Consider the following 12,378-nt stretch of genomic DNA (forward strand, 5'->3'; position numbering starts at 1 on the left):
CAACACTTCTCTGGTTGTCAGCACAAACGTCCGGTGAACTCAACGCCGGAGACCTAATTATAGCCAGAGGTTGCCAACAGCGATGAGATAATGAGACCCTACAATGTTAACCGAGTGTTTGGGTGAGTTATAGCACTATGCACAAGACAGTAGCAATGTGTGAGTGCGTGTTTACAGTACACGACCAACAGTGATTACCTTCTTGACATGTGACTCCGATCCAACTGTTGAGACAGGTGCATTGGCCGTTTCTATGGTTACAGTGCGCCCCGTTTTCACACTGACAGGTCTCCGTGCAGTCCGGTCCGTACTGGTTGGCCTTGCAGTCTGGACACACACACAGACCCCAAGTATTATTATAATGAATGGGCCACTATACACTTAATCAATATCATACGAGAGGGAGTGCTGATGTTCAGTATAACAGCCTGACCGTGAGGGTGGTATTGCTTCCGTAGAACAGTTCTACAGGGGCCATTTATAAGTTTACAGTAAGTAAAAGTAAAAAAAGTAAAAATAGTTTAAAATAATTTATTATTTTATTCAATCCTTTATTTGGCTTTGCCAACACAAATAGTTCCGCAACTGGACTGGGAGTGGACTGTTGCCATGCAGTACTTAAACATTATCCTGCCCACTAGCTTGATGCGTTGTGTAGGGCTAGACCTTAGCACAGGCCAGGCACTTTGTATCATGTAGGTAGAAACACCTGGATTGTGGAGTGATACATGTATGGTCAAACGTCCTGGTGCTGTCATACTCTATATCAGCACTGATGGAATGCCTTTCGTCCAATCAAATGGCTTGGTCATATCTAAAACGCTAAACGATACATGGTGACATGTTGAGCTCCCCCTCCACCGTTGTATTAAAAAGGGGTCAGGAGGAATTGTTACCGATGTCACATCTGGCTCCGGTCTTCCCTGAAGGACACCGACAGGCCCCCGTGGTCGGGTTGCAGGGCGTGTCCCCTTCACAGTCACACACCCGGGAGCATCCCTGGCCGAATGTGCCCTGTTCACACACTGGAGACGAACACACATAGCGGTGCAGAGGGGTGGAGGTTAAGGATAGCGAGGATGGGAAATGACTGTGATGTTTAGGAATGCGTATGTGACTTGTGACATGATGCGGCAAACAGAAAAAGACCCCATGGTGGTTCTGATGAGGAAACCCAATTAAAAAGAAGACATTAGAACAAACAACTCCACACCAACGGACCTCTGTGGCAGCGGGCGCCATGGTAACCCGGGGGACAGACGCACTGGCCCGTGGCCGGGTGACAGGACGCCCCGTTCATGCAGTCGCACTGCAGCAGGCAGAGGGCTCCGTGGAGACCGGGGGGGCAGCCTGGTCACATGGGCCAGAGGGGTTTACACAACAGGGTTTCATTAGAGGGGAAGGGAGGGGGTGGATTAAATACACTAGTGCCATAGACAACGGTTCTTAGTAGGGGACGATCTCAGGAAACCAGTCCCTGATAAAACTTGAAATCAAAAAAATCTGAAAATCTTTTTACCCACACTTTGAAATACATTAAAAGTAAATTGAACAACATCGTCCCTGTCCTCTCACAAAGCAATGGAACAGGTCTGCAGGACGGCAATCCCTCCCAGCCTCAGATCTGCATGAGCCTATTAAAAACCTGCTTAAAAACCTTCCTGGCATTTCCTCAATCTCTCCATCCATCCTTTTTGCTTTCACTCTTTTGTGAAAGCTAGATATTTGTTACAGTTTGATAGTGGGCGGAGACTAGCTCAGAAACTGATCGCTGTTCCTAGTTTGAGTTCAAAAGGAGAAGCTCCAACACGAGGCCTTTCTGAGATGGATATGAAATGAAGAAATCCATTGCTCCTCTCTTCCTGGTGTGTTTCTGTGTATGCCTCACCGTGTTCACACAGATGACCGTAGTAGCCCGGCCCACACTGGCAGGCCCCCGTCACCCGGTCACACGTCCCGTTGTTGCTGCATCCGCAGCGCAGCAGGCAGCCGGCGCCGAAGCTCCCCGCGGAGCACTCTGAGACACGGGGGGCAGGAACGCACTCGTTAGTCTACACTGTCCCAGGGTGGGGGAAGCCAGAGGAGGAGGAGAACCCCGCGGGCAGGTCCCGGAGGAGGAGGAAGGGCAGAGCACCCGGACGGGGGCAAGCTGCTCTGTCTCCAGGACAAGCTCCGGATGGAAGGGGACAAACATGAGGCAGGGCTGGCCTGTGTCTCCATTGAGTCTTATTAAAAGGAGAGGCCAGATGTGTGCGCAGTGGTATGATAGAGTAAAGATGTGTGTAGTGGTATGGTAGTAGGACAGAGTGAAGATGTGTGTGCAGTGGTACGATAGAGTAAAGATGTGTGAAGTGGAATGGTAGAGGGAAGATGTGTGTGCAGTGGTATGGTAGCAGGACAGAGTGAAGATGTGTGTGTAGTGGTGTGGTAGCGGGACGGACTAAAGCTTACCTGTATCACAGTGCTTGCCGGCCCAGCCCAGTCCACAGGTACAGGTACCAGAGGCAGGATCACACAGACCTCCATTACTGCAGTTACAACGATGGGCACAGCCTGCACCATACCAGCCTGGGGAACAGCCTACACACACACACACACACACACACACACACACACACACACACACACACACACACACACACACACACACACACACACACACACACACACACACACACACACACACACACACACACACACACACACACACACATGTCACACACACACACACACACACACACGCACACGCGCACACACACGTCACACACACACACACACACACACGCACACACACAGACTTTAAAGAGTATCTTTCAAGTCTTTTGGATTTCTGTTTAAGCTTTTTGAAAAACTATAAAAAAAACTCCCAAAGGGCAACGTCACTCTCAGGATGATAATCTGCCTCGTGATTGGCTTACGCAGATGCAACCCCGCCCAGTGTCTGAAAAAGGCTGCTTAGACGGAAGAACCTTCAGCCTGAGTCGTGCGGTGGGCCCGGCTGGGTGTGCTGTGTGATGACTCACCGTGGCCGCAGTCTTCTCCTCTCCGCCCCGGGTTGCAGACGCAGCGGCCAGACGCCGGGTTACTGTGGGCCCCCGCCACACACAGGGCCACCAGGGCACAGTCAGCGCCGTAGCGCCCTGCAGGACAGGCTGTCTCACACACACACACACACACACACACACACACACACACACACACACACACACACACACACACACACACACACACACACACACACACACACACACACACACACACAAACATTCCCATTAGATATTACAATGTGAGGACATTGTAACACCAGGCCTCCCTCTAACTGGAGTCATTATTTAGCAACATTGCAATGATGCTAAAAGGTAGGCACCCCAGCTGATTCATTTTCTGGGGAACTTATAAGGAAAATACATTTGTAATTGTCTTAATTATTTTTGAATTTGGTTCTAGACTTTATGCTAGTTCACCAGTTAAAAAAAACAACAACCTGCAGGCCTCTCTTAAAGTGATGCTGATCCAAGCCACTCACTGTTGTTGCAGTGCGCTCCGATGAAGCCCGCCGAGCACTCACAGGTGCCCGTGGCGGGGTTGCACCGGCCGCTGTTTTCACACTGGCACTCGCGGCCGCAGTTCGGTCCGTATCGGCCCTCTACACACGCTGAAACATTAAGAAATATCTGCTCAATATCGGCTGCACACAATACACTCGAATCGGTCTGTTAAATATAATGCATACAATTATACATTTCTGTTAGGTTAGTTACACACAGGCTTTGTTGCTGAGGAGCATTACTTTAAATTAATTATTTTTTGACCATGTTTTACAAATTGAAATTGTGGTAATGCCTACTTTGTTTGCATCTGGGCCCATGGAAACCGGGGGCGCAGTAACACAGACCGGACACCGGGTGGCAGAGCTGGTTGGTTTCTGAACACTGGCACACCTGGTTACAGTTCAGCCCGTAGGTTCCCGGGAGACACGCTGTCAAGAAAGCAGATATTAGAACTCCTATTCACGTTAGTGACATTTGTTATTGTGCCATTTTATATGACTAAAATGTATTGGTTGTAGACCATGCAAACAACAAATACACAGATAAATTAGGTGTGTAGTGTATTTGTTGACTTTACAGCTATAGATACAGATCTATCTAGTTCTAATAAATCCTGCTCACCTTGTTCACAGCCGTTGCCGGTGAACCCGGGGGGACAGCCACACTCCCCGCTGATGTGGTGGCAGGAGGTACCACGGGAACAGCCGCAGCGCTGCGAGCAGCCCGTCCCAAACGACCCGGGGAGACACGCTGAGACACACAGGAGGACCGGGGAACAGGACAGTGACTGTAGAGTACTGAGCGGAGGCTAGGCAGGGACCCATGTTAAGGTCAACATTACAGTAGCAGGCCTTAACTGAGGTGACAGATCTTTCTCTACAACCCCTTCTGTCTGGAACATTCTCTCGCGGCTTGCAGTGTTATATTGATACATCGCTAGATAAAAGAATATATTTATATTTCCTCATAGATAGATAACTTTATTGCCATGTCAACACAGTTGATTGGAATTTGTCTTATATATAATTTATCTCATATTGTATTACCCATTTTATTTAATTGGCCATGCTATGCTTTATTGTTCCTTTGTTTCCAGCTATTTGAATAAAACGTGTCTGAGATGATTAGAGTACATCTTACTTGGAGTTCATTGGCTTCATAGTGTGGTGAACACTAGTAAACACATGACGTGTTCCTTTATCACTAGTGTGTAGACTACTAGTAATAACATGATGTGTGTGTACCTTCATCACTAGTGTGTAGATCACTGGTAATAACATGATGCGTGTGTACCTTTATCACTAGTGTGTAGACGACTGGTAATGACTTGTTGTGTGTGTACCTTCATCACTAGTGTGTAGACCACTAGTAGTCACATGATGTGTGTGCACCTTCATCACTAGTGTGGAGACCACTAGTAGTCACATGATGTGTGTGTACCTTCATCACTAGTGTGGAGACCACTAGTAGTCACATGATGTGTGTGTACCTTCATCACTAGTGTGGAGACCACTAGTAGTCACATGATGTGTGTGTACCTTCATCACTAGTGTGGAGACCACTAGTAGTCACATGATATGTGTGTACCTTCATCACTAGTGTGGAGACCACTATAGTCACATGATGTGTGTGTACCTTCATCACTAGTGTGTAGACGACTGGTAATGACTTGTTGTGTGTGTACCTTCATCACTAGTGTGTAGACCACTAGTAGTCACATGATGTGTGTGTACCTTCATCACTAGTGTGGAGACCACTAGTAGTCACATGATGTGTGTGTACCTTCATCACTAGTGTGGAGACCACTAGTAGTCACATGATGTGTGTGTACCTTCATCACTAGTGTGGAGACCACTAGTAGTCACATGATGTGTGTGTACCTTCATCACTAGTGTGGAGACCACTAGTAGTCACATGATGTGTGTGTACCTTCATCACTAGTGTGGAGACCACTAGTAGTCACATGATGTGTGTGTACCTTCATCACTAGTGTGGAGACCACTAGTAGTCACATGATGTGTGTGTACCTTCATCACTAGTGTGGAGACCACTAGTAGTCACATGATGTGTGTGTACCTTCATCACTAGTGTGGAGACCACTAGTAGTCACATGATGTGTGTGTACCTTTATCACAGAGCTTTCCTCTCCAGCCGGGGGGACACAGGCATTCCCCCGTCACGTGGTCACACAGAGCTCCATGCTCACAATGGCACCTCTGCTCACAGCCGGCGCCAAAGCGCCCCGCATCGCACCCTGTGACAGGGGGAGTAGCGGAGCTCGTCCATCACGCCTGGTTGAACATGCATCTAGTCCCTAAAGCATACTTCCACTCAAAACAACACGGCAGACTAGATCAGAATGTTTTTTTCTTCTGATGGATTTATCTTAAATCCACATCGTTTCATTGAGTGCTCGATGCTGTTTCCATATTTGTAGAAGGAACAGCACCTCCTGTGTCACATCCTTGAACTCTCTGGGTTCTGGCAAGCGGGGGAACAAATTTGTGATGTCACTATCAGATTGAAGTTATCATTCGCAAATATATGCAAAAACGATTGGACACGTTTGACTCCGGATGAGCAGAGTGAAGAAGTTTGGGGTGAGGTAGTTGAGTGTTGCTCAAATCCTGTCATTCTCAATAAAAGAGTATAAGTATACAGACCCAGCTAGAGACTTTCCCAGCAGTTTATTGAACATTTTGGATGACCAAAAATATGTGACGACTTCACTTGCCACATCTATGCATTATTCAACACATCATGCATCATTTTGTGGGAGGTTTGAAACCTGGTGTGCAGGAGTTTTGGGCTCCAGGCCTACCTCTCTCGCAGTGGTCTCCCACCCAGCCGGGAGCGCAGCTACACTGGCCTGAGTGTCTGTCGCACCGGCCTCCGTTCTCACACACACACCGCTGTTGGCAGTCCACACCGAACTGGCCGACCGCACATTCTGGAGACACACACACACACACACACACACACACATGAGAATGATGACATGTGCCTAGTCAGGGTGCAAATCCCTCCTTGCGAGAGACCTTTGTGCTGAGGGCAAGGATCCTCAGTAATAACTTGCAGCTGGCCCCTAGCCGTAGCCTAGCCTAGCCTAGCCTAGCAGATAGTTGGCATGGAGTCAGGGCAGCAGCAACTGAGTTTAAGAGGGTAGAGAACATTCCAGGGGCTGGATTAGTCTTCCTGTGCTTGGCACGGTAAACCCAAGAGAAGGGTGGGAGTGTGTGTGTGTGTGGGGGGGGGGGGGGGGGGGGGGGGGGGGGGGGGGGGGGGGGGGGGGGGGGGGGGGGGGGGCGAGAGAGGCTTGAATGAGAGAGAGAGAGAGAGAGAGAGAGAGAGAGAGAGAGAGAGAGAGAGAGAGAGAGAGAGAGAGAGAGAGAGAGAGAGAGAGAGAGAGAGAGAGAGAGAGAGAGAGAGAGAGAGAGAGAGAGAGAGAGAGAGAGAAAAGAGAGAGAGACGTTTACAGGGCCGACAGGAGGGCCTGGACTCTGTTAGACCTGTCTGCAGTGTACACATAGACACACGCATGCACACACGCATATGTACACGCACACACACACACACACACACACAGAAACGCACACACACATGGTGGCAGGAAATTACACTTGAAATGAAAACAAATGACCTAAGAGAGTAAATTAGACGGAGACTGCTTCATCCTGGATATTAGTCTAAGAAAACAACACTTGACCAGGGGGTCACCGTGGTAATTACTGCCATAGTGGCTCAATGGTATTCTTGGTGATGTTTCATGTCTACATTTCTGTCCAGGCTCGTCTAGTCAAAATCATTAGGGTTTTTCCAATAACCCGACATTCCCTTGGCCAACCATATGTTTCTGAATGCATGCAGGGTGTTGCAGGTGGTGCGTGACCACGTGGCCAGTCATACAGAACACCAGGAGAAGGTATGAGGGACTGGGAAAGTCCCGGGAGAACAAACAGTGCGGCCCGCCGATGGGTGTGCGGTAGGACGACGATAGATGGATTCTGTGATATGATATTCAGTCTAATATTATAGTCTCCCGTCAGAAAAGCGCGTTCCTCACCCAGCTCACAGGCCGAGCCCATCCACCCCTCGGCGCAGGCACACCTCCCGTCTGTCTTGCCGCACGTGGCCTCGTTCTGACACAGGCACCTCCGGCGGCAGTCCGCTCCGTAGAAACCCGAGGGACATTCTGGGGGAAAAAGAAAAATCACAAAAGACAAGTTATCACGGGACGGTTGGGTTTGAGGTGCGACCTGGCGTCTGCCCGTCACCCGTATGCTCGGGACACTGACCTCCAGTGCAGTTGGGTCCGGTCCAGCCCGGGGCGCACACACACTGCCCGCTGGCTGGGTGGCAGCTGCCCTCGTTATGGCAGCCACAGCTTTGGTTACACCCGTCGCCATAGGAACCGTCCGGACAAGCTGCCAGACCAAAACAATGTGACGACCTTCAGTTGAACCGCGCCGATCAAAAGGATGGGGACCGCCCATTGTGCCGGCATGGGATGGAGACCGCAGGCCGCGGGGGGAAAGCCCACTCCGCTGCTTTCTCACGTCTGATCATTTTCGGAGCTGGCCTCCCTCCAAATAACTTCCAATCACCAAGTGTCTGCTCTCCTTTTATGTGCCTGTACTACAGAGCCCGTCTACCCCAGTCCCACGCCAAGGCATGCCCTGTCCGATCTGCAGACATTCAACAGTGGAAGATGTTACCATATCCTGTTCACATTAGAACCCGCCCCTCTCGCCGCGACACACAGATTGGGTTGAAGGAGTGTGTGTGCGTGGAATGCGAGGGACTCACTCAGATTGCAGTGCGGGCCGATCCATCCCGCGGGGCAGGAACACACACCGCTGGCGTGGTCGCCTCTCCCCCCGTTCAGACACACACTCCTCTCCTGGCAGTCCAGGCCGTAGAAGCCCTGCGGGCAGGCTGCAACGCGCACAGATCAGAGGGCGTCACAAGGCGGCCCCGGGAGCATCCATCCATTACACCTCGAGGGCCGGGAAGGCCCGAGACCAGCAGGCGGCATAACGCGCGACGGTGAGTGCTTGATGACATCAGTTGATGGCGTTGTTGTCTGTTTCCCGTACGTTTTTCACAGAAGCTCCCGGTCCAGCCGACGCGGCAGGTGCACGCGCCGCTCACGTGGTCACATGACGCCTGGTTGTCACACTGGCAGCGCCGGCGACAGCCCAGACCGAACGTCCCGCCGGGGCACTCTGAGGAGGGCGAGGGGGGGTGGGGGGGGGGGGGGAGTTGATTGATTGTACTCTGACATTAACGTGAAAGGAAAAAGTCAAATGGAACACAACAATTATTATAAATCAAACTTTGTATTTTGATTTTAAACATTTTACAGTTCCGTGTTGCTTGTAAATCGCAGCTACTCCAAATCAGATGGAAAAGGAAGTCCATAAAAGCATTGATTTATACAACTATATAAATTGACCAGGCTAATTTAAAGCAGAATGTAAACACACACACACACACACACAGACACAGACACAGACACAGACACAGACACAGACACAGACACAGACACAGACACAGACACACACACACACACACACACACACACACACACAGACACAGACACAGACACAGACACAGACACAGACACACAGACACACACACACACACACACACACACACACACACACACACACACACACAGGGCCTCCACTCACGGTGCTGGCAGCGTGCTCCCGTGTACCCCGCCTCACAGTTGCACTGGCCCGTGGTGGCGTCACAGCTGCCGTCGCCGTTCTTACAGTCGCAGGCCTGGACGCAGTCCTCCCCCCAGTGGCCCGCGTCACACGCTGGCCGCCGCACACACACACACACACACACACACACACACACACACACACAGGGTTAGCATCCTCTGCTCCGTCTGACGGATCATTAGTGTTCATTGGTTAGGCCCCGCGGCGGGCCGAGGCCCCCAGATGTCTGCTTCATCTCAATCCGTCTCCTGTGGCACCCAATGGGTTTCTTGAAAAAGGTTTAGGAGTTTTTTACGGTTGCCTCAGATGGAACATTTGACTGTACCTGGGCGCTGGTTCTCCTGCTAAAACGGGGGTTTCCCTCCCCTTTCATTCAACCTTTATTAACTCAGGGTAAGGCCATGGAGAGCAGGCTCTCTCTTTTCAGTGACACCCTGATGAACAACATGTACAAATAAAAAGAGAAATCCAAAATGCACAGCAGATAACAACCAGAACATGAAGAGAGGCTAGAACGCGGAGGTGCCGTCGTGCTCCGTACCTTTCCTGCAGCTGTGTCCCGTCCAGCCCGGGGCGCAGGTACAGCGCCCGGTCACCGGGTGGCAGTGCGCGTTGTTCTCACACACACACCTCAGCTGGCAGCCCTGCCCGAACCACCCGACCGGACACGCTGAAACACACAGAGGGGGTTTGTTATTAGTATTATTTAGACATCCAGCAGAACTAATGGACACTCATCTGCATTCAGCAAAGGACGCCTTGCAAGGTTGACTCCGCCGTCAACGTGGGAATGTGTGTATTAATGGGTGAATGTCGGGCAACTATTGCAGAGCCCTTTGGATGATAGCGCCATATATATTCAGTCCAGTTTACCATTTACCTTCAATCCATCCTTCAAGACCAAAATAAAAAGCAGACCACTCGATCGCTTGAGGGACAGCAGCTGGAGGAAATCTATTGAATAACGAACGCAGCACTAAATTAGGGCTTGTCATAGTAGCGGGGGGGAGAGAGTGATTGCCTCAAGGTAGCTGTGTGTGATCCTGGAGACATTAGTCACTAAACCCCCCCCCCCCCCGGACAAAGTGCTCCCCTTGAAAGCTGGGATGGGTGGCGTGGAATTTGAAACCAGTCATGTCTAAAACATGACGCCCCTGTAGTCACAGCGTAGACTGAGTTATAGATGTACCACCATAGGGCAGGGTCCATGTTCAATATTTCAGAATTTGTTGCATAACTCTTCTCCTTCGTCTGGCTTTAAGCAGCAGGTCGGCCCTCACACGGGGAGGGATGTGTGTGTTGGAAGACCATCTGGGGGGGCTGACCGGTCCGGACCCCTGACCCCCCCGGGAGCAAACGGAACACGTTGCGCTTGAAGGGGTTGTGCGAATCCCATTAAGACGTACGGCCATGTGGCAGGGCAGAGGAAGAGGACACACCTGGCAACACACACGCACACGCACACGCGCACAGCCCCAGCCCTGAGCAGACCCACAACAACCCCGCTCCAAACCCTTACTCACACAACACACAACACAGCTTAAGAACAATGAATTGCGCTTTATTTATGCGAGTTATTTTAAAAAAAACATAGTAAGTGTGTGTGTGTGTGTGTGTATGTGTATGTGTATGTGTATGTGTGTGTGTGTGTGTGTGTGTGTGTGTGTGTGTGTGTGTGTGTGTGTGTGTGTGTGTGTGTGTGTGTGTGTTTGGGGGGGAGGATTATGAGACCCACTACCATGGTGGGGGGTACCCACCCACCTTGGTGATGGACGGCAGCCAGTATGCGGCTGAGTGCTCACCACACACTGACTGTCACAGTGGACCGCCGACTGCAACGATGCCATCCAATTAGACAGCGGTCATTGATTGGGGGGCTTTATTGGTACAAGCGTCATGTTGGGAATTTTGCCAGGACACCGGGGTTAGCAACCCTACCCTAGTGAAAGGTGCCAAGGGATCATCAGTATCCAAGTGGAACGTCTCATCCGAATGAAGCTGCCCTACGACATGGCAGAGTCTGCGTCTCCGTCCCGGGTTCAGGAAGGACCTTATATAGGCCACAACTAAAAGGGCCACTCATAAACCTTTTATGGGCAACCTTTGCGCATGTGCACTGCCAGCTGTGTCCGCTCAGCCTCCACTGAAGGGTTAGAGGTTGCTGGTGCGTGGTAATGGGACAAGGCCTAAAACTGCCCCATAATACTTTATATAACAATCTGTTCCACTTTGTCTCGACACTTAAGAACCAATAACGTTCAGGCGTGTTGACCGCTGTTGCTGTTGTTGTGTTGGTCAACACAGAAACACACACAAGTAAGCACCCACACACACGTACACACACGCACTCACATACACACACAGAGGGTGTGGGGGGAGTACTCACAGTCCTGGCAGAGTGTGCCGCTGAAGCCCGGTGGACATGCACAGGAGCCGTTGTGTTTATCGCAGACGCCGCCGTGTTCGCAGGCCGGACAGCTCTCTCTGCAGGCCGGACCCCAGTAGCCCTCCTCACACACTGGAACAAAAGCGGGGCTTCAGTCACGTTCAGCCACGCATACACAGTACACACTCCGCATGGTGACAGGATCATAGACATGGAATGAGTCGTTTTTCATCTCAAACTGGAGGATACAACTGCTTTGTGATATTTTTAGCTAAATGCTAAGTAAATATCAGCAACCACTTGTACATTTGTAACTTTATTACCTTCCCATCACTATCAGTGTTATTTACTCATATTTACTAAATGGCCAGCCTAAGCTGGCGGTTGTGTGGGCCCAACTGGGGCCTGGAGCCCGTTGGACTCACGGTTCTGGCAGTGTTTCCCCGAGGTTCCCGCGGGACAGCGGCACTTCCCCGTCACCTCATCACAGGGGGCTCCCGTGCAGTTACAGGCCTGGTCGCAGCCCGGCCCGAACCGGCCCTCTGGGCACTCTGCAGTCACACACACACACAGGGGTGTCACTCAAAACATCAACTTGGTGGCCTCTGCATTATTGAAACGTGAAAGGTTGCAAGTAGTGCATTAAAAAGAGATAATATAACAAAAATAAATCGAATTGCCTGAATACATTTTATTTTGTCTTTGGTAT

The 12,378-nt window shown here is 50.7% G+C and overlaps 1 protein-coding gene across 3 annotated transcripts in view; it reads right to left on the reverse strand.

Annotated features, from left to right (window-relative positions):
• Positions 1-12,378, reverse strand: part of megf6b (multiple EGF-like-domains 6b) — a 60,255-nt gene that overhangs the window by 1,840 nt on the left and 46,037 nt on the right. For all 3 annotated transcript variants that reach the window (XM_056606979.1, XM_056606980.1, XM_056606981.1), the window contains 19 exons: positions 12,095-12,220; positions 11,670-11,801; positions 9,825-9,953; positions 9,245-9,376; positions 8,648-8,776; positions 8,358-8,486; positions 7,847-7,975; positions 7,615-7,743; positions 6,373-6,501; positions 5,677-5,805; positions 4,173-4,301; positions 3,848-3,979; positions 3,527-3,655; positions 3,024-3,152; positions 2,452-2,580; positions 1,889-2,017; positions 1,222-1,350; positions 897-1,025; positions 199-327 (listed from right to left, as the gene is read on the reverse strand). In XM_056606979.1, the coding sequence (XP_056462954.1) occupies positions 199-327; positions 897-1,025; positions 1,222-1,350; positions 1,889-2,017; positions 2,452-2,580; positions 3,024-3,152; positions 3,527-3,655; positions 3,848-3,979; positions 4,173-4,301; positions 5,677-5,805; positions 6,373-6,501; positions 7,615-7,743; positions 7,847-7,975; positions 8,358-8,486; positions 8,648-8,776; positions 9,245-9,376; positions 9,825-9,953; positions 11,670-11,801; positions 12,095-12,220 (2,457 nt within the window). The remainder of the gene's footprint in view (positions 1-198; positions 328-896; positions 1,026-1,221; positions 1,351-1,888; positions 2,018-2,451; positions 2,581-3,023; positions 3,153-3,526; positions 3,656-3,847; positions 3,980-4,172; positions 4,302-5,676; positions 5,806-6,372; positions 6,502-7,614; positions 7,744-7,846; positions 7,976-8,357; positions 8,487-8,647; positions 8,777-9,244; positions 9,377-9,824; positions 9,954-11,669; positions 11,802-12,094; positions 12,221-12,378) is intronic.

The sequence above is a fragment of the Gadus chalcogrammus genome, chromosome 13 (assembly GCF_026213295.1).
Source record: "Gadus chalcogrammus isolate NIFS_2021 chromosome 13, NIFS_Gcha_1.0, whole genome shotgun sequence".
In the NCBI taxonomy this organism is placed as follows: domain Eukaryota; kingdom Metazoa; phylum Chordata; class Actinopteri; order Gadiformes; family Gadidae; genus Gadus; species Gadus chalcogrammus.